General features: G+C 42.9%; 1 protein-coding gene and 1 pseudogene across 2 annotated transcripts in view; one reads left to right on the forward strand and one right to left on the reverse strand.

The window, feature by feature from the left end:
• DSTYK (dual serine/threonine and tyrosine protein kinase) overlaps positions 1 to 18,992 on the forward strand; it is a 53,021-nt gene extending 34,029 nt beyond the window's left edge. The window contains exons 4-13 of the mRNA XM_079760412.1: positions 768 to 1,000; positions 1,410 to 1,493; positions 2,524 to 2,700; positions 3,558 to 3,687; positions 4,041 to 4,197; positions 4,632 to 4,764; positions 6,071 to 6,184; positions 11,523 to 11,637; positions 13,883 to 14,017; positions 14,364 to 18,992. Coding sequence (XP_079616538.1) covers positions 768 to 1,000; positions 1,410 to 1,493; positions 2,524 to 2,700; positions 3,558 to 3,687; positions 4,041 to 4,197; positions 4,632 to 4,764; positions 6,071 to 6,184; positions 11,523 to 11,637; positions 13,883 to 14,017; positions 14,364 to 14,551 — 1,466 coding nt within the window. The 3' untranslated portion in view covers positions 14,552 to 18,992. The remainder of the gene's footprint in view (positions 1 to 767; positions 1,001 to 1,409; positions 1,494 to 2,523; positions 2,701 to 3,557; positions 3,688 to 4,040; positions 4,198 to 4,631; positions 4,765 to 6,070; positions 6,185 to 11,522; positions 11,638 to 13,882; positions 14,018 to 14,363) is intronic.
• On the reverse strand, positions 9,327 to 11,502 carry LOC307093716 (WW domain-binding protein 1-like; annotated as a pseudogene). The gene has a single exon. The product of its transcript is annotated as a WW domain-binding protein 1-like (transcript).
• Positions 18,993 to 21,977: the final 2,985 nt, after the last annotated feature.

The raw sequence follows: 21,977 nt of genomic DNA on the forward strand, positions 1-21,977 counted from the left end.
ATGAGCTTAGAATTTTTGTAGATGTTGCCAGATTTTCTCCAAAGAGGTGTCATTAAATTTCCACCAGTAGACACAAGAATGCCTTTTTAGGAGTGCAGTTTTTGCGGGTAATTTATCTCCTCTTTACTTCTTTAGTTCTCTGGCTTGCAAAACAGCCATTGGTGGGGATAATCAATGCTCCAATTTTTATATTTATATAATTTTTATATTTATCTAGTAATTGATTAGACTTGAATTCCTAACTCTGGGATTTTTCTCAATATGCTAGGTAGTGTGAAATATGACTTTGGAATTCATGAGCTTTGGGTTCAAATGCTGGCTGTAGTACTTCCTGCCTGGACATTCCCAATGCCCAGTTTGTCCTCTCATTGAGGCTGTTTCCTGATCTATAAAATATAACCAATAGTACCCACCTGACAAAGTTATTGTGAGGATTAAATTAGACTACATATGTAAAATACTTACTATAGTGCTTTCAAAGAGTCTGTACTCAATAAATGTTCTTCCCATCTTATAAATGTGACCAAAAAGCTAACAAAATCAATAGGCTTATTCTAGACACAATTGCTCCTTCTCAGGGATCTTACTTAGCTCCCTTAAGTACTTGAGGGTTACATGGCCCCTGATCATCTTGAGGGTCAAAGTTTATCAATTGACCATGTGTTTTATAGCCACTGTCATGGTAGCTCCTTGGCTTGGGAGATGCCTTCAGTCAGTGTGCCTGCCCTTCCCTCACAGCCAACTAGCTCATTTCTCTGCCTCTGTAGATGTCATTGTTCCTGAGAATGGGGAACCAGTGGGCACCAGAGAGATCAAATGCTGCATGCGACAGATCCAGGAACTCATCATCTCCCGGCTGAATCAGGCGGTGGCTAATAAGCTGATCAGCTCGGTGGATTACCTACGTGAGAGCTTCGTTGGAACCCTAGAACGGTGTCTGCAGAGCCTAGAGAAGTCTCAGGATATCTCAGTTCACATCACCAGTAATAATCTCAAACAGGTACTCAAAGAGTGTTTAAGACACCATGTTACAGATAACGCATGAAACAGAATCCATACACAAGCCCAACTTCAAGTTAGCCATCAATTTCCCTTTCAACATTTTGCTGATCCAGTTAGAATTTTACTTTGTTTTCCGGTCATATGACCACTGCCTGCCGGGGTGGGGGGCTGGGGGTGCTTGTGAACTGTACAATTGCAGTTAAGGCAATGAGCAAGAAGAAGGTGAAGAAAAGGGGCCCAAATAGTCACAACATAGATGATCAACTTGCATGGACTCTGCACTTACATTGAGGGATAAATTTGAGAGCCTTGAGACCAGGCTATATCTTGAAGTAAATGTCATTTATTGCATTTTGTAAAAAAAAACACTCAGGGATACTGATTTTCTACTGTGTGTTCTCTTCCAGATCTTAAATGCCGCCTATCATGTGGAAGTCACATTTCATTCAGGTTCCTCCGTTACAAGGATGCTGTGGGAGCAAATCAAACAGGTAGAGGTTGCTTAGAGAAAAAATGGTCAGCCCTTATTTGACTCAAATGAATCTTAGTCACTCTGAGAGAATGACTATCTAGAATCTGTTAGTGTGAGGTGGCCATTTTCCCTAGTTTGCCTTCCTGGGAGCATTCTGGTTCGTGCTTATTCTGATGTAATTATTAACATTGCTACCTTGAACTCCTAAAAGTGGTGTATTTAAGTTCTATTTTATGGAGCCATAAGACTCTGCTTCACTAGCTTTTTCATATTTCTTTGTCCTAACCTAAATGTTTTCTCAGAACCAGGCTTTATTGCCTGAGACCACATGTGGTTCCTTTTAAGTGGAGTTAGTTACTAACTTCACAGAGGGATGTACAGGTACTTCCTGGTACTAGATATAATGTATTGAGAGTTTGTGGGCACCTAGACTAGGCTTGGTGTTCTTTAATGCTTTCCTTTGGGCTGAGCCCTGATTTGGAGGTAGATAGAATTAGAGAGGAGTCTTAGACTTCATAGGGCTTCGGTCTTAAGAATGGATAAACCAGCCCTGGCGGGGTAGGTCAGTTGGGTTAGAACATCATCCTGACCCTCCAAGATTGTGGGTTCATTTAATCTCTAGTCAGTGCACATACAAGAATCAACCAAGGAATGCACAAGTAAGTGGAACAGCAAATCAGTGTTTTTCTCTCTTTCCCTCTCTCTCCTCTCTCCACCTCAAGAAAGAAAGAAAGAAAGAGAAAGGGAGAAAGGGAGAAAGAGCCCTGGATGGTGAGGTTCAGTTGATTGGGCATTGTCCCATATGCCTAAAGGTTGCTGGTTTGATTCCCAGTCAGGGCACATGCCCAGGTTGCAGGTTTGATTCCCAGTAGGGGAGTGCAGGAGGCAGCTGATCTATGCTTTACTCTTCATTGATGTTTCTCTCTCTCCCTCTCCCTTCCTCTAAAAAAATCAATTAAAATATTTTTAAAAGAATGGAGAGGATCTGGTGTTTTTTAGTGCTTTCTGTCTCCCATCCCTCAATGTTCTTATTGTCCTTGTCCTGGCAGATCATCCAGCGTATCACATGGGTGAGCCCACCTGCCATCACAATAGAATGGAAGAGGAAGGTGGCCCAGGAAGCCATTGAGAGCCTCAGTGCCTCCAAGTTGGCCAAAAGCATTTGCAGCCAATTCCGGACCCGGCTCAATAGTTCTCATGAGGCGTTTGCAGCCTCCTTGAGGCAGGTGGGTATGTAGGGAAGGAGATACAGCTGGGTCAAGCAGAGAGGAACCTCATCCATTGGGGAATATTTTGCTCTCTGTTCACATAATTTTTAAGAAGTCATCAGTATATATTTTTATTCTGTTAAAGGAGGTCTGGCCCACAGCCATATAAGGCCCATGAAATCATTTGGTCTGGCCCTGCCAAGGCATTAGGAGTGAATTAATTAAATGTTTGACCAAATGTAGAAAATATAGGCTGATTTTCAAGTTGATAATTTTGTATGGCCTGTGAATGATGTTATAAATATCCAAATGGCCCTTGGCAGGAAAAAGGTTTCCCACCCTCTACGTTCAAGGATAGTATCACATCACAGGAAGTTTTGTTAATAAGTTTTTCATGTGGATATTTTTCTATTCTAACTCTAGGGAGAATGCAGGGAATCAGTTAATTTCTCCCTGTTTCATTGAGTAAGGAATGAAAATCGAGGGGCAGGAATTTTGTGTAAGTTTATGTAGAATTTTAGGATTGATGACAGAAAGGGATGACTATCCAACTTCAGTACTAATTTGTAATTATATGACATCTGCTTGTCCCTTTGGGGTGTGTGTGTGTGTGTGTGTGTGTGTGTGTGTGTGTGTGAATATGTGTTACATGTGTGTGCTGGGTGAGGGTGGGTAGATGTGATCTGCATCCAGAAGGAAAAATTATTACTTGTTGAGAGCCCATTATGACTAATCTCTGAGCAAAATATGTTACATACATCTTATTTAATTCTCACAGTTATTCTTATGAGGCAGATATTATTCTTATACAACAGGAGAGGAAGCCAGAGCGAGGGACTTAACTAGGTCATGTCTTTTTGTGTGTGTCCTCCCAGCTGGAAGCTGGCCACTCAGGCCGGTTGGAGAAAACTGAGGATCTGTGGCTGAAGGTTCGGAAAGATCATGCCCCTCGCCTGGCGCGCCTTTCTCTGGAGAGCCGTTCTTTACAGGATGTCTTGCTGCATCGTGAGTCCTTTTTTCCACAAGTAAATTGGAGGAGGGTTCTCATGTTCGGCCTTGGAGAATCCGAGCGTCCAAAGCTGCGTCCTTGCGAAGCTGCCTAGTACTCCCGGATGTGTTTTTGCATTCCTGAAGTGTGTTTGGTTCTGCTATTTATGTACTCCAAATAACATGACCGGAGTTTATTTAAATCAAACCTGTTAGGTTACTTTCTGCTAGTTTAGAATGACATCAGAATTTCTCTCCCAAGCATAATTATGACTTCCTGCCTCTAGGCAGGTCCATGGCTAAGAATTTTGGGGAGGTTGCCCAGCAAGTTCCCATCCCTCCTGCCTTATCTCTGTCTCTGTACCTTGTAGATAAACCTAAACTGGGACAGGAACTGGGCCGAGGCCAGTATGGTGTGGTGTACCTCTGTGACAACTGGGGGGGACACTTCCCGTGTGCCCTCAAGTCGGTTGTTCCTCCAGATGAGAAGCACTGGAATGACCTGGCCCTGGAGTTTCACTACATGAGGTAGGTAGGGTCTCATTCACCTCTGTGGGAAAAGATCCAGAGAAGAAGCCAGAAGCCTGGCATAAATTTTGTACCAAGAGCTACAGCATGCCTGATCTCTCCACACCCAGGTCTAAGAATGTGGTGGACCAGTATTTTTATGTCTGGTCTGGAACTGCTCTCTCCAAGGTCTTTACTGTCTTTGGCTGCTCTTTCCCAACATCATAATTTCTCAGACTCATCCTTTCATTTGACTTTCTTCCTTAGTTCTTAACACCTATCAATTTTTAGATTCCATAATTCTTTGTCCTTGTTTGAGAAGCCATTCTCTGTGCCCTCTCTCTGCACTGAGGGCCATTATCTATGGACCTAGACTAAGCATGGTCTTAAGGGTATTCCTTCCCACATGGTGGCATGCTGTGCATTATAGCCCAGACCTCTCTCCTTCCTGCCAGGTCTCTGCCGAAGCATGAGCGGTTGGTGGACCTCCATGGTTCTGTCATCGACTACAACTACGGTGGTGGCTCCAGCATTGCCGTGCTGCTCATTATGGAGCGGCTCCACCGGGACCTCTACACTGGGCTGAAGGTGAGGCGAGGCAGGGAGAGAGGTCCAGCTGACAGCCAGATCCTGCCTGGCCTTTCATCCTTTCTTGTTTGTTCAGAGCTTCAAGCTTTTATAAGACATTGTTGGAATAATCAAGCTTTATTACCCTTATTTCCTAAAAAATGTTTAAAAATTTTCAGAATCTATTTTTTGGCCCAGTTTATATCCAGAATACTGTAATTTAACCACTTTTCCTTCCTGTGGTGGGGAAAATCTAGACTACTCAGAAGCACAGAAAAGCTTCCTGTAGCTCTGCTGTTCTTGCCCTTTTTGCTGTCAATGTAGAAGACCAGTTTTTGTTGTTTAGTCAACCCATATTTTTAGTAGTGACTACTTTGTACAAGGCCCTGTATTAAGCACCATAGAGTCAAAAGTATAATTACCAGGACTTTTAAGAGAATTGTAGTCAGTGAATATTCTATGAAGATTGGGCATTTGAGTTTAACAAGTACACATTGATGGCTAAAATTTGGACCTATAGAAAGAAGAGGCCATACCAGGGGGAGGAAATAGTGCAATGCCAAGAGCATTGGAAGGCCAGTAAGGAGACTCATTGACATTGGAATAGCTGGTTCATTTTGGAATTGTTGAGGGGTGAGGAGGGTAATGTGTCAAGAAATGTTTGGAGCAAGTTATAGAGGACTGAAAATGTTCAGAGTTTCCATAGAATTCAAATTCTGTTAATAGATAGCAAGAAGCTTTCAAAATATTTTATTCAAATGAAAGACCCTCAGTTGGATGCTTCATTTCCCTCATCTAAAATAACCACCAAAAGGACTAGAGGTTTATTCCTTTTGTCTACATACCGGAGCTTAGTAGAATGGAGGAAAAGCTAACCCCAGAATATCTGGGTAGGCCCCTTCCCATAGATTTCTCTTGTACCAGTTTGTTTGGAAGCTTCCAGAAGTAGGACAAAAGAATCCTTAGAAATGCTTGCAGGAACCATGAGAAGTCAATATGATGTTTAGGGGTTAGAATGAGCTCATGCCTCTAGTCATTTGGTTGCACCTCTCCTAGTCACATTTGGGGATTATCCAGCTGGCTCAAGTGCAGCCTCCAAGGGATTCTATCTGGCCTGTATAGCTTGCGCTTTTTTGCTTTTTCTTTGCTTCCCTCTCCTAACTGATTTCCTCTTCCCCCTTTTTTTTTCCCACCCACTTTTCTGTCCTTGTATACCCTAGTGCAGCCAGTCTTTCAGACCTCACACAAGGAACTCTTCGTTGGTGTAAGCAGATTGGATAGACAAGTTGTCTTGCTAGTGACAAATAAGCTCTTTTGTTTCCCCAAGGCTGGGCTGACCTTGAAGACACGTTTGCAGATAGCACTAGATGTGGTGGAAGGAATCCGCTTCCTGCACAGCCAGGGACTTGTCCACCGTGATATCAAACTGAAAAATGTGCTGGTAAGGAAGAGCTGCTTCTCCAGCATAACGTGCTGCCTCTGGGTTAAGTGATCTTTCTAGGGTACACTTAAATGTAAGTTTGGTCACAGGAGAAGACTGGAGGGAAAGTAGTAGAGTTAACAGCAGAATAATTGGGTGGTATTTTGGACTTAAAGTTTAGGGGAGACTTGCATCAGAGACCCAGTTCATATTGCTTTAGGTTTTTTTCTCCCAACACTTGAAAGCATTTAAACTTATAGAAAAATGAAAAGAGCAGTACAATGAAAGCCTATATACTATTCACCCACATTCATATTCTTTATTTTTCCTAGTGGTCTCTACACACACACACACACACACACACACACACACACACACACTTCTCTTATGAAAATAAATTGCAGGTAACCTGTCATTCCTAAATATAGGCGTATCTTGTTTTATTGTGCTTTGCTCAACACATTTCACAAATACTGTGTTTTTTTACAAATCGAAGGTTTGTGACAACCTTGCCTTAAACAAGTGTACTGATGCCTTTTTTCCAATAGCATTTGCTCACTTCATGTCTCTGTGTCACATTTTGGTAATTTTTGTTGTTATATTTGTTATGGTGATCTGTGATTAATGACCTTGGATGTTACTATTGAAATTGTCTTGGGGGTACCACAAACCACACCCATATACGGTGGCAAACAATTGATAAATGTGTGTGTTTTGACTGCTCCACTGATTCCCTGAGACACAACAATGTTGAAATTAGGCAAATTAATAACCTCACAATGACCTCAAAGTGTTCAGGTGAAAGGAAAAGTCACCCATCTCTCACTTTAAATTAAAAGCAAGAAATGATTAAGTTCAGTGAGGAAAGCACATTGAAAGTCAAGAGGCAAAAAACTGGGCCTCTTGTGCTGGTTAGTCAAGTTGTGAATGCAAAGGAAAAGTTCTCGAAGGAAAGGAAAAGTGTGACCCAGTGAACACACATATGATAAGAAAGCAAAACAGCCTATTGCTGATGTGGAGAATGGTCTAGTGGTCTGGATGGAAGATTAAACCAGCCACATTTCCTTAAGTCAAAGCCTAATCCAGAGCAAGGCCCTAATTCTTTCCAATTCTTTTCAAGGCTGAGAGAGCTACAGACAAAAAGTTTGAAGCTAGCACGGGTAGGTTCATAGGTTTAAGGAAAAACTCTGAAGCAGCAAGTGCTGATGTAGCAGCCGAAGCACATTGTCCAGAAGATCCAGCTAAGATAATTAATGAAGGTGGCTACACTAGACAACAGATTTTCAATGTAGATTAAACAGCCTTCTGTTGGAAGATGAGGCCATCTATGAGGTTCTCAGCTAGAGAAGACCATGGCTGGCTTCAAAGGTTCAAAGGACAGGCCGCCTCTCTTGTTAGGGGCTAATGCAGCTGGTGACTTCAAGTTGAAGCCACTGATCATTTACCATTCTGAAAATCCTAGAGCCCTTAAGAATCGCACTAAATCTATTCTGCCTGTGCTCTGTAAGTGGAACAACAAAGCCTGGATGACAGCACATCTGTTTACAACATGTTGGCTGAATATTTTAAGCCCTCTGTTGAGACCTACTGCTCAGAAAAAAAGATTCCTTTTAAAATATCACTTCTCGGTGACATGTTCCTGGTTACCTAAGAGCTCTGATGGAGATGTACGAGAAGATTAATGTTGTTTTCGTGCCTGCTAACAAAACATCCATTCTGTAGCCCGTGGAACAAGGAATAATTTTGACTTTCAAGTCTTATTATTTAAGGGATACATTTTGTGAGGCTACAGCTGCCATAGATAGTGATTCCTTTGGTGGATCTGGGCAAAGTAAATTGAAAACCTTCTAGAAAGGAGTCACTATTATAGACTAGAAACCCGTTGCACGAAGTTTCGTGCAATAGACTTTCACCTGGCTGCTGGCACCAGTTTTCCGCCAGCAGCAGTTTTCCTCTGACCACCTGCCGATCAGAGCGCCTCCCACCAGTGCGATCGGCCACCCCGAGAGGAACTCCGATCCGAGAGGAACTCCGATCCGGGAGGCGCTCCGATCGGGCGGGTGGCCAGCGGAAAACTGCTGCTGGCGGAAAACTGCTGCCAGCAGCCACGCAATCGGCCACCACCAGCGTCTTCCACAGCGTGGGCCGTTTAGTCTGGCGGTAGGAGCAGGGCGCGGGGACTCGCGAGTCCCCGCTCCCCGCTCCTACCGCCAGCCAATCGGCCACCCTGAGTCCCGCTCCCCGCGCCTCCAGCCGGCCCAATCGTGGGCGTAGCGGAGTGATGCAATTTGCATATTGCCTTTTTATTATGTAGGATGCCATTGAGAACATTTATGATTCATGGGAAGAAGTCAAAATATCAACATTAACAGGGCGTTTGAAAGAAGCTGATTCCAGCTCTGATGGATGTCTTCAAAGGGGTTCAAAGTCTCAGTGGAGGCATTTGAAATGGAGCCCAAAGATGTGACAGAATTGCTACAATCTCATGATAAAACGTTAATGAATGAGGAATTGCTTCTTATGGATGAGCAAAGAAAGTAGATTGTTGAAATGACAACAAAGGATTTAGAATGTTACATAAACGTAGTTGTTAAAGCAGCAGCAGGGTTTGAGAGGACTGACTTGAATTTTGAAAACAGTTCCACGGTGGGTAAATGCTATCCAACAGTATCCATGCTACAGAGAAATTGTTAGTAAAAAGCAGAATCAATTGATGCAGCAAACGTCATTGTTGTTTTAAGAAATTGCTGCAGAAAAAACCACCCTGATCAGTCAGCAGCTATCAACATTGAGGCACCAGCAAAAAGATTACAGCTCACCGAAGGCTCAGATGATGGTTAGCATTTTTTGTGGTTGTTCATCTCTCTTCAGTGAGATCATAGGCTCCTGTGCATGTCATTGGAGGTAGAGCTAACACATCCCTCAAGCACAGCCCCTCTCCTCAGGACTCCAGCCCTTTCAGACAGATTCTGGGAAGGCAGGGAGAGCCCGAGGAGAACTCAAAGAGTTGGGACCAGCCCACAGAAGAAACTTGTGGTATGGGATCTAGGGGCAGTGTACAAGGACATGGTCCCCAGATCTAGCCCTAGCCTCCTTGACTGACTCACCCTTGCTGGAGTCAGTTTAAGGGCAGAGTTCCATACCCCAGTCACCAGTCAGCTGGTTATGGGGGCAGGATATGGGGGCAGGGCTCAACCCATGCCCCAGGCTCCCTCTGCTGATGCGGGGGGCACTCTGGTGGGAAGAAACACCTTTCATGTTTGCTCCTTTGCAGTGGGCAGGGCAGCTAGAAGTAGAGGAGCCGCATTCATTCCCTGGGAACAGTCAAGGGGCACCCTGGATGGCAGTGTAAGGAGGTGGTGTGACTGGGAGGTGAACCCCATCCTCATAGGCTGGGGGGGTGGGGTGGCGATTTGAAAGCACTGAGGAGGCGAAGGTCAAGCAGTGAACTCGTAGGAACAGGGCCAGCTCCGTGTTATGCTCTGTGGCGTGCTCCGTGGTGGGCCAACAAGCTGATCTCATGCTGCCGCTGCTGTTGCTGCAGCCAGAGTTTAGCTTGTGATGACGGAATGTGCAACAGTAGTTAAAGAGGATGAGGACAGTCCAGAGCAGCCAGAACCACCAGAGCTCATAGTAGTAGGTGCAGCAGCCAGGCTCCCTGCAGCGGTGACCACTCTCACAGAAGGAGGGCTGGCTGTTCACTCCTATGCAAAGCTCTCAAAGCTGTCAGGCGACACCCAAAGTGCCCCGCAGGCCTCGCTGCTGTTCCCACTGCTGGCCCGAACCATGCCTCCACCTACAGTCCCCTAAAGACTGCAGCCTGCCACCCCGCCACCAGCCACCCCGCCCCTGCCACCTCTGCCGCTGCTGCCATGGTCCTGCCCAGCCCATCTGCACTACTGCCACCATTAGTCTGAGGCCAAAGCTCCCATCCTGATGGTTAGCATTTTTTATCAATAAAGTATTTTTTAATTAATGTATGTACCTTGTTTTTTAAAAGATATATTGCTATTGCACTCTTAATAGACTTACAGTATAATATAAAAATAACTTTCATGTGCACTGGGAAACCAAAAAATTCACGTGACTTGCTTTATTGCAATATTATATTGGCTTTAAAGAAGTATTCTGGAACCGTACCCGCAATATCTCTGAGGTATGCCTGTACTTCAGCTTGTATCGCCTAAAAAAAAAGGGACATCTTCTATGTAATGAAAATGCCATTATTATGCCCACTGGCATGGCTCAGTGGTTGAGCATCGGCCTATGAACCAGGAGGTCACTGTTCGATTCCTGGTCAGGGCACATGCCTGGTTGCAGGCTCGATCCTCAGTGTGGGGCGTGCAGGAGGCAGCCGATCAATGATTCTCTCTCATCATTGATGTTCTATCTCTCTCTCCCTCTCTGAAATCAATAAAAATATATTTTTTAAAATGCCATTATCACGTCCAAGAACATTGATACAATACTATTAGTTAATATACTGTCTGTATTAACATTTTCCAGTTGTCCCAAGTATGTCCCATTATCTCAAATACAGTCTATTTATTTGATCCAAGATCCAAGCCAACGATCATACAGTGCATTTTGTCGTCATATTTCTTCAGCCTCCTTTAATCTAGAATAGTTCTTCCGCCATTTTTGCTTTGTGACATTGATATTTTTAAGGATTCCAGGTCTTGTTATTGCTTAGGGTTTGATCAGAAATGCTGGACTGAGATGGGTAAATGCTCCTTAACATGTCATGAGACTCTTATCTAAATTACAAAGAATCTTTTGATGTACTCCTCTCAAGAACAGATTAGATTATTCTTGGGTTGTCTCTGGCATCACTTAAAAGCAATTTGGTGGAAAGGAAAGATCTTCCTAAAATTATAGGCTGAAACCTAAGAGGCTTCTCAATTACCAAATCAGACAGATTTATTCTCTTGGACCTTTAGGAAAGGAAACTACAGGGAATTCCAGAAACTTCCTTTAGCTGCCCAGAGGACCTCAGTGTTCTTACTTAGCAGCTTTCTTCCCTGGTGCCTGGAGGTCAGAGGATAATAATTAGGAACTGAAATACTTTCCTCAGTGTTTGTCACTTATTCATTCTTCCAAGATTTGTCAAGCTCCTGGAAGTGCCGGGCACTGTGCTAAGTGCTGGGAACCCAAAGATGAAAAAGGCAGTCCCCCCATCAGGGAATGAAAAAGGCAGTCCCCCCATTGGGAATGAATCTGGAAACAGGGAGGCTGGAGGCGGAATTGGTTAAGTACTGCTATGAGATAGACACCTACTTGCGAGTTTGGGGATGCAGCTGAGCTGAATGCTCTATGCAGGATCAGACACAGGGTGACTCTTACCCTGCTTTGTTGGCAGCTGGACAAGCAGAACCGAGCCAAGATCACTGACTTGGGATTCTGCAAGCCAGAGGCCATGATGTCAGGCAGCATTGTGGGGACGCCAATCCATATGGCCCCTGAACTTTTCACAGGTAAGCTGGAGGGCAGGGAGTGGCTTTGGATGGGGCTCTGTACTGTAACCTGAGTGCTACCCTTTGAGCTAAGGGTAGTGTCCACAAGTAGTCCTGGCAGATCCAGCACAGGCAAGGGAGAAAACAGAACAGGAAAAACTAAGACAAGTAGGGGGAGAGTAAAGAGGAAAAGGGGCCAGAAAGAAAAGTGCCCACTATTCTTTTGGATGTCTCTCTGGGCCATAATTGCCATAATCAACCAATTATTTAATCATAAAGAATCGATTGAATAATTCCTATACTATATGTCACCTACCATTAAAGAACTTACAGATAGCAGAGATATACTAATAGAGGTAAAATAATTAAAAGGGCAGTATAAGACAACATGTGATAAAGTGCAAAGTTAAATGCTACATAATGTAATGCTGGTATTCAGAAAATGGATAAATGAAGGTTGAAATGTCTGATAGTTTTGTGGTAGAGGTAATATTTTAGTTAGAGCTTGAGTCAGATCTGGAAAAATTGGTAAGTGGGAAAGGAATTCATATTTATTAAGTATATTCTTTGAGCTAGGAAGCATATATTTTTTCATATATTTTATTCAATTTAATCCTCACTAGAATTCTGTAGTCATATTGATGCATTTTTGTGTCTATATTATGGATAAAGTTAAGTCAAGGCCAGATTGCTGAAGAATCCACTCAGGACACTGAGCTAGAAGTCTTGGAGCAAGGAATGGAATCGAGGTCTTTCTGTCTCTAGTGTCTAACCATGTATCATGAAAGAAAGAAAATTCTGGAAGCTGAGGAATGGAAAATAGAAAAAAATGCAGAATAGAAATAAGCATGACAGGAAAGAAATCCATTTGGGAAATACTAGCAAACCAGGTTGGAGAGAAAATTCAATGAGCTTGAAATTCACACAGGAGTGAAGAATTAATGTTGAAGAAGTAAGGTGCTGTTGCACTCTTGAGCAGGTAAGGAATGACATATGTTTATGGAAGATTAGCTTAGTAGCAGTAGGTAGAGGGAACTTGAGTGGCAAGAACCAACATAGGGAAATGGAGGCTGTCTTCATGATTAGATTGTGCTAAAACAAAAAAACAGTAACAGATTTGAGGTAATTCCGAGGAGGAATGGGCACGTTTTTAAAAAGTTGATATAAGTGATGAACAGAAAAGAATGACTAAACAATCACTCCAAGGTTTGATCCTGACTGAGTGGATGAGGAGGGGTTGTATGATTGTTGGGAAAGATGGAAGGTAGCATTGGTGTAGGAGTTAAATTAGCAATATATCTGAATTCCTCTCATCAGCCTCATGCACAAGTCCTCCCCCAGCCCTTCACTGAGTGATCCACATAAGAATTAGGACTTACCTGGAGGGCTGTAGTCCTGCCCACATCTTACAAAGTGCACAGTCATCCTTTTTCTTTCTCTAGACTTACTTTTTAAAATTAAATTTCTGCAGAACCAAGTAAGAGACGCTCTAAGCCAAACTAGAAACAAACTATTCAGATTCCTATTAATATAAAACAGATACCTAAATTGTGAGAGAATCATTGGAATACTGAATCTCAATGGAAGTGAAATGCATCTAGTAAGACATGGATTAATTTCACAAATAAAACAATAACTCAAAGAAGCCAAATACAACATCGCACGTATGATATGGTTCCATATAAATAAAGTTCAAAACTAAAGAAAAACTAAATTTCTGTTTCCCCTGCTATCATGTTTTTTTGGTTACTTCGTATTTAAATTCTTTTGATTGTTTCTACTGCAGTCTATTCTATTGCTGTTAGAATAATCTTTCTAAAATACTTTTCTTCATGTCATCTACTGCTCTAAAGCATAAATGACTTCTGTCCACTGAATCTTGACTCTTCTGTCTGCCTATAAAAATCTTTATATTCCGGTTCCCACTTGCCCACCCACCTGTATTTCTAACTTTATTTCCCTAATATGACCTTTCAGGATTAATCTTTTTGACTGTCCCATTAAAATAAAAGGCATGTTTTCCTTCTCCTTTGTCAAGTTCTAGTCTTGGGTCTCTTAATATCTAGCTTTAGCCTTCACTGCCGTAGTTCTTTTTATTATAAAATGGGCATTATGAATGTTTCCTGCCTAACAGGGTTGTTCTGAGAGATAATGGATGATAAAAGCTTTAGAAAAAAGTGTGTAAAGACCTCTGCAGGTGCAAGTTAGTGGTGATGATACTGATTTCTCTCCCTGGCTCACTGCTTGTCACCCCTTCTTGCTGTAGGGAAGTATGATAATTCCGTGGATGTCTACGCTTTTGGCATTCTTTTCTGGTATATCTGCTCAGGCTCTGTCAAGCTCCCTGAGGCATTTGAGAGGTGTGCCAGCAAAGACCATCTCTGGAACAATGTGCGGAGAGGTAAGAGCCACAGCCCTACTTTGTCCAAACTCCCCTGTTCAGAGCAGACTGAGACCAGGCGCTGCAGCAGGGCCTCCCATCAGGCAACACTTTACGGAACTATCTCAAAAATGCTTTTCTTTAAAATTTCCAATTCTTCAACTTGCTATGCCAGTGTGTTCTAGTTTATCATCACTATTACTATTAGATTCTAACCTGGATATTTTCAGTTGAAGTCAAAGCTTATTGCATTCTTTAGCATCCTGAGCCCCAACTGGGTCATCAGCCTGAGAGCTGAGCATGCCTGTTCGTTGTATTGGTCGCCCTCTCACTAACTCTGGTCTTATTTCCATACTCCTTTCTCTAGGGGCCCGCCCTGAACGCCTTCCTGTGTTTGATGAGGAGTGCTGGCAGCTGATGGAAGCCTGTTGGGATGGCGACCCCTCTCAGAGACCTCTCTTGGGCATTGTCCAGCCCATGCTCCAGGGCATCATGGACCGGCTATGCAAGTCAAATTCTGAGGAGCCAAACAGAGGGCTAGATGATTCTACTTGAAAGCAAAGACCTTTCTCTTTTACTCTCTGTTTCTTTCCTTCCCCCACCTTTTGGCCATGGGAAGAAGCTGACAGTTGTTTTTTAAGAGAGCTCCAGGGGAACTGATGCTTGCTGGGCAGCTGGAGACCTCCCCAGGCAGAGGTGACTGCTGGATAGAATGGCTGAGCATATTCAGCAGTTCACTGATGCCTCAAGCTATTTCTTTAGCAAAAGATTGTCTAGGACATGGGTAAAAGGCTGAAGAAAGCAATGTTCTGGCCTCCGAACTGAAAAGGAGGTAAATGTTACCATTGTCTGTTCACTGTGTTTCTAAGACAAGTGGGACACTGCATTGGCAATAGTATTAAAAACTATAATTTCCATAGTTTTGGCATTAGCTAGGGATAGTTTGGTTCTATCCAGTTGTCAGAACCCTTAAAAAATGGAAGCTTAGTTCTGGAATTGTGAAAACATAGGTGCAAAAAACACAACGTGTGGCTGCTGAGACGCAGAGATCTCAGGTGGCAATAGCCAGAGGCCCCAGTGATAAAACTAGAAACAAAGCTCTCTGTCCCCTCCAATGCTTGTGTGTTTACATTTATAGGACCACATAGCCCTGACTTCTGGGAGAGTATTTCACAGTTACATCACCAAGAGGCCACAAAAAGACAAAAGTGTGTGTGTGTGCTATTGGATTTTTGAGTTACTGCTACTCCTAAAACAGAATCTCTTCTCGCCTTGGGTCTTCATTTTTTCCCTCTTTTCGTTCTCAAGATGAGGAAGCGCCAGTTAACATGATACTTAGGGGTGAGTGTCTGAGTAAAATTGACTCAGTGGGAAGTATTTGGTGAGACTAAGAAGTGGACAGTGATCTGGAGGCCGTGGGTCTCCATACAAACCCACCAGAAGGATACCAGCTTGTTTTTTAAAACTTAAAAAACCCAGAAACTCTTCTTTTTGTGTTTGAATCTAACACACTGATGTTTGTAAACTTGATCGTTGAGCTTTTTAACCAAGGTTTCTTCTGCAACTTGTCCCTTCTCTTTTCCTTATTTTAAATGTTAGAAGAAAAGAACCAGATGAAAGAGAAGAACACTTTTTGTAGTTCTGTGTGTGCCCCTTACCCCCTGTGTGTTAGTGTCTGGGGAGGGCGCCCTCCCTTGCATTCAGAAGGTGGGGTGGTCGTCTTTGGGAGAGTTTGCCACGAAGTGTACATCAGAAGAGAAAATCTTATGCCAGTAAAAGGAAGGGGAACAATTTAAACATTGGTGTATCTCAGATCTTCATTTCAAGCCTCCCTCAATCAAGTAGTCCATTTGATTTAGAAAACAGGTAGGTGAAGGAATGACAGTGGAGGTGAGTAACCTCCTCCATCTGCCTAAGCCCCAAGCACTGTGGTCTGACCCTGTGCCTAGTCCCAAACTGTGAAACAGGTCCCTGAGTAGGTGTATAACATAGTGGGCAGGTAAGCTGCTGGAATTTTCTAGGGTTGCTTGTCATAGAATGCCCATCTCTTAAACATTAACAGGGTATAAATGGAGTCTACAAATTTTTTTTCATATAACTTTAAAAAATATTCTTTTTCATATAACTTTAAAAAATATTTTTTTAATGATTTCAGAGGAAAGGAGATAGAAACATCAATAATGAGAGAGAATCATTGAGCAGCTGCCTCTACCACTAGGGATTAAGCCCACAGCCTGAGCATGTGCCCTGACCGGGAAATCAAACTGTGACCTCCTGGTTCATAGGTTGACGCTCAACCACTGAGCCACACCAGCTGGGCTCGTAGAACTGTTAAAGTTCAGTTTTTAACTCTGGCTCTTCTGGGCTCTGATTATGACATGTATGATTATAGTAGCCCCTTGAGCACTTGTAGCCCTTTAGAAACCCATATAGAGTGCTAAAAACCTGTTTACTTGCAAATGACAGGTTGACTGACCCAGTGTCTTTGGGTTCTATAGGCTCCAGCCTTGTTTTGGTGGAATGTTCAGTGTATCTCTTAGAATTTTTAACACTTATTTACTTCAAATAACTATTCTTGTCAGCATTAACTCGTTGCCCTTCTGGGGACTATGATGGGCCTTCCAGGGAGCCATGTTTCAAGTTTAAAAAGTAGAGGCCAGTAGTCTCTACTTGACAGAAAATCTGTATAAGCCTTGTTCTGTATGACATTCCAAGAAAGCTTTTATATAGTAGTTCCTTTTTCTAGAAATTTCAAGAAAGTTTTTATACAGTTCCCTTTTCCAGTCATTTTAACTCTGACTATAATCAGGAGTCTGTGCTCCCATTATGGAGACCACATGCCTAACATTCTTAGGAAGCCTTAGTTCATACCCCCACTCAGACATGGGAAGATAGGTTTTCCTCCACCCGGAGTCCCTTTTCAGTTTCTCCCTGTGGCTTAGTCTGCTCTCCAAAATCAGTTTTCTAGCAGATTCCCCATCTTTTTTGCCTGAGTGGGGAGGAAAGGGCTAATGGACGTGTAATTGTGTTACAGTTCATTACATCTTTTTAAAAAAGGCATTCTGACAAAAGGTGCAGAATATTCCTGAAAGTCTCCAGGCTATCAAAGTCCACATGTGGACATTTGGAGGTGTTATTTAAACACTCAGCAGGCTGAGTGCAGGGGTACATATGTATAACACGTGTATACTGTGCTTTTGTTTTACAATATTGTTAGCAAATTTCAGATTCCTTTTTCCTTGGCACCCATTATTATTCAAGTAATGGAATGCCGTGAAATGTACTGTATTGTATATTACTTGGGAAGATACTAGGTGTTAAAGAAGTTTGATGGCAATTGGGCTGTTAAGGGCTCAGCAAGACCAAAGGCTGAAGATTTTACCTCCTAGCTTTGGGAGGGGGGGACAGAGAAGGATGAGATGAAATAATTGCCCTGTGTTCTATTCTTCTAGTCAGTTTAATTATGGCAATTTTCCCCAGCCTGAAAATGATCACCTGGCCATTTTTAATGCCCTTGCAGTCTGATCACTTATGTTGCTTCAGAACTGAGTGGGGGACCTTCCTGCAGAGCAGTTGGAAGAAATGGAGTCTGGAGCCAGGAGTGGCTGACCTGTGCATAAGGAGCCAGCAGCAAAGCAAGGTCAGTCATGGGTGGAGGAATGCTCGCCTGGGTGAGGTTTCCACAGGCATGCCCTGGTTCCCTTGATCCTCAGCAGAGAGTAGCTCACTGATGACAAGCCTTCCACATCTCTGGAAAGTGCTGGTTCTTCCCAGACCAAAGAGTCACTTGTGACTACATCAGTTGCAGGGGGACAGAGCATAGGCAGCAGCTTCTCCTAATTTTTAACACTAAAAGTCAAGGAAACAATGAAGAAAGGTTACATTACTACCACAGATATAGGGGAATGGTAGAACTCTCAACTAGTACCAGTCAGCTCTCCAATGCATTTTTTTTCCATCTTTGCTTGAGCTGTCAAAGGTGTTGGAAACATTTTTTGTCACCGGAGAAGTGGTTTGGGCTGCAATGTGATAAATGCACTGAATGACACTTTATTTTTTGGTTTTTATTCAGCACTGACAAGCCAAGGGGGATTGGTGGTCTCAGTAGCACTTGGGGGAATAGAAACTCCCTCCGGCCTTGCTTTGGCAAGAAGGCATGCCTGGTGTTCTATCTGCCCAATCAGGGAATCTTCAAACTCCGCAGTGCAGCACAGCAGGCTCAACGGCCCTCCCAGAATCCGTTGCCAATAGAGGAGTTTCTTTGAGATTTCAAAGCTTGATTTTTGGGATTTGCTGGCTCAAATAACCCACTTTCTCTTTAAAAGAAAAAAAAAAGAGGGTTTATCCTTCTAAATATGGAGGTGGGGTGGTTAGGGCTAGCGGATGTCAATAGATAAGGAGGGAATAACCTTGAGAAACTTATATTGCAAACTCCCTTGGGGGTTTCACGTAGCACTACTGTTCTTACAAGGGTTTTATTTTTAACTTCATCTGCTGTGTTAACATCCAGTCCAGTTGAGATGATGGCAGAGACTGTGAACACCTGGCACTGGGTAGGCCTTCTTCCCCAGAGGGTTGAAAAGAAAATTGGTCTGGACAGCTTGTTGTCTTTTGTCTTTATGTAATATTTTTGTTTGTTTTAAAGCACTAATGTTTATTACAGTGTTAAATAAAAGTGTAACATACTAAGTGTGTAGAATAAAAGTGCAATAACTAGAGAAATTACTTTGGCACAAACTTCAGTCCTTACACGCTCTCCTTTCTTGTGCTACCTGTCTCTTTCCACATTGTTACATTTCCACACTGTTACAGCAGGGCCCTGTTAATTGTGTGTATGTTTAAGAGACGCAATTAAGGGATAAGTCTTCACTTCGTGTAATTCTGAAGGGTTGGGTTTGGTTTTATAGAGTATTCTGTATACTTGTTTGGATGTACAAATACCGGATGTGCTGTATAATAAAGACCACATTAACGTTTTAAGTTTATGTGTGTTTGGCTTGATTCCCCTGTGTTAACAAGGCACTCCGTATTCTATTTCTTTTCCACCAAGACCACTGCAGTCAGATGTCTTTCAGTTTGCCTTAGAGAGGGATAGGACATGCTGCTCCCCCACAGATCACTCTTGATTTCCAGGTACTTGACCTTCGCACTACCAGAAAGTGGGGCAAGGAAATGGAAGGTGGGATGGTGGGGAAGAGGGGGGCAAGGCGTGGTGATAGCAATTTATTTTTCAGAGCCTTTCCTAGGTTCACACATGTTTCTCCAGCTTCTTTCCAGCACAAACTTGCAGCATTCTGAGCTAATGCACAAGCCTAGCTATTCTTTATTACACTGTGAGAGAATCTGGGGATGGAATCTATATACCAGACCATCTGCATTTGGAATATTTGAATTTCCTATTTAGGCTCACCCCACCTTCTGATGTGCTTGTTAGGCAGTGCTTGATAGGCACCATCATTGGCCACTGCCAGCAGAGTGGCACTATCTGTTGTCACCAGGAAGTGTCATCAGGTTGCATGCCACCTTTTCCTGTATGGCAGTGATGGCGAACCTATGACACGCGTGTCAGCACTGACACGCGTAGCCATTTCTGATGACACGCGGCCGCTGAGGCGGCCGCATGCCGAGGATGAAACATTTGCTGCTCCTGAGGATGAAACATTTGCGAAATAATGTTTTTTTCCTCAAAGTGACACACTACCCGAGTTATGCTCAGTTTTTTGGCGAAGTTTGACACACCAAGCTCAAAAAGTTGCCCATCACTGCTGTAGGGTGTGCTTGTTTGGGGTTACTATTTCATGCTTATATGGCTGCATCACTTTTTGCTATAACTGCTTGCCACACAAGTTTAGCCAGGAGATGGCAGCACAACTTAAACAGTTTATGTGTTTTTTTATTGTCTTAAAGGAAAAGCTGAAGTGAATCTCAGTGGTTCTCTGCCTTCCCCTACACAAAAGTCATTTAATGCACATGAGCTTCTTACACTTGTGAAACTCTCCACTAATTCCAGCCACCCTTCACAGCCAAATATATCCCATCTTGCATGCATATACCCTATATTGTAGGATAAAGTTCAGTATGAGTTCTCTTAACTTCCTCTCCAACTGTTATTACTTTGGAAAAAATAGCTTATAGTATATACATGTTTAGATTGTGTATGCTTTTCCAAGGACACATCGCTCAGCAGGCTTGTTACTTGAGTAAGGCAACTAGGGTGGCCTCCCTGGTCCTGTGATTGGGTGGGGTTCCAAGAGAAGAGTGCACCATGTTTCTGAACACTGTTCAATTTAACTTAGAAATTTCTGCCTTGAGTAGGATCCCAAGGTGTCCATGAAGTGCAGTTCTCATGAGGGGGCCACTGAACTGGTTGAGGTCTCTTAGGAGCTTCCTTAGGGGCTTGTTCCTTAGTATATTCTAAAGGTGGTATTTCAAATCTGGAAAAATAAACTATCTTATAAAACTAGCTATTCACCTGAGGAAAGAATAGACTCAAATCATGCACACAAAAAAGTAAACTAAAGATACAAATATTAAAAAGAACTATAAAAGAACTTGATAATGGTACACACATTGAATATCCTATATAATAAAAGGCTAATATGCAAATCGACTGAAAGGTTGATCGACTGGTCGCTATGATGCGGGGAGTGGGCCTAAGCCATCAGTTGGACATCCCCCGAGGATTCCCAGACTGCGAGAGGGCACAGGCCGGGCTGAGGGACACCCCCCACCACCACCCTGTGCACGAATTTCATGCACCGGGCCTCTAGTAATTATATAACTGATAAAAACATTCATATTCCTAATATATGAAGAAACCAATAAAAAAATAAAAACAAATAGGCTAATACATATTTGAAAAAGGTATTTATCCTCACCTAATAATCAGGGGGAATGCATATAAAAACCAAGAAGATAATTTCCATCTATCAAATTCCTGAAAATAAATATTAAAAACCTCTTTATAAGTGTGGGTTATGAGCACTACTTTCTATATTGTTGGGAAGTGAATATAGCCACAAAAGACCAATTTGTCAGTACCTAATATAAACATTTTAAATGTATTAAATTATTTTCAAAGTTAATGTATTTTTAATTGAGTTTATTGGGTGACATTGCTTAATTATATAGATTTCAGGTGTACAACTCTACAATACAACATCTGTATATTGTAGTGTATGGTTACAGCTAGTTGGAGGCAAGGACAAGACTAATTTCCACGTCCCCTGATTCCAAGGCCAGTTTTCCTTTCCTAATTACGGCTCCCCACTGACCCTCTTGAGTTGAAGAGGAGGCTGGCAAATGAGCGTCTTCATCTTTCTTCCAGCCACGGGGTCTGGCAGAGCCTCATGTGTAGTACCCCCCGCCCCCATCCAATTTAGGCATAAGGAGGAGTCTGGCAGCTGGTGTCATCTACCAAATTGCCCTGAGTTGCAAGAATAGCTTTGGAAGAGCTTACTGAATCAGAAGCTGGGGTGAGGGGTGCAGGCCAGGGCAGGTGAAGGGACAGGCAGCCTGAGGATGCCGCCAGGTGCTTACAAGATGTGGGGTTGAGGGAAGGGGGAGTGAAGACCAGCTGGGCCCAAGTTTTCCCTGAGGTGTAACTTTGATAATCTGCTGCATTTCAATGACTACACCCAAGGAGGGGTTGGCTCCAAGAAGCAGAAGCCACTGTGATAGTGGGATTGTTAAAGAAATAAAATTGAATGACAGTTGTTAAAAATGGACCATCGCGATAAATATTGGGGCCACTGCAGTGGAAGTTTACAGTGGGGAGCAAGATGGGGCTCAATTCTGAATACAGTTTGGGCAATTCATAGCCAAGAGATTTTAAAATGTGGAAAAGGGTGCGTATTAGAGTTGATAAAATACAGTAGCTTGGATCTCTTCTTTGAACTCCAAGTCTGTATGGCCACTTGAATTTCCGACAGGCTCCTTAAGCCTAATGTGTCCCAGTGTGGACTCTTCATCTACCTTGCCA

Source organism: Cnephaeus nilssonii (assembly GCF_951640355.1).
Source record: "Cnephaeus nilssonii genome assembly, chromosome: 21".
Lineage (NCBI taxonomy): Eukaryota > Metazoa > Chordata > Mammalia > Chiroptera > Vespertilionidae > Cnephaeus > Cnephaeus nilssonii.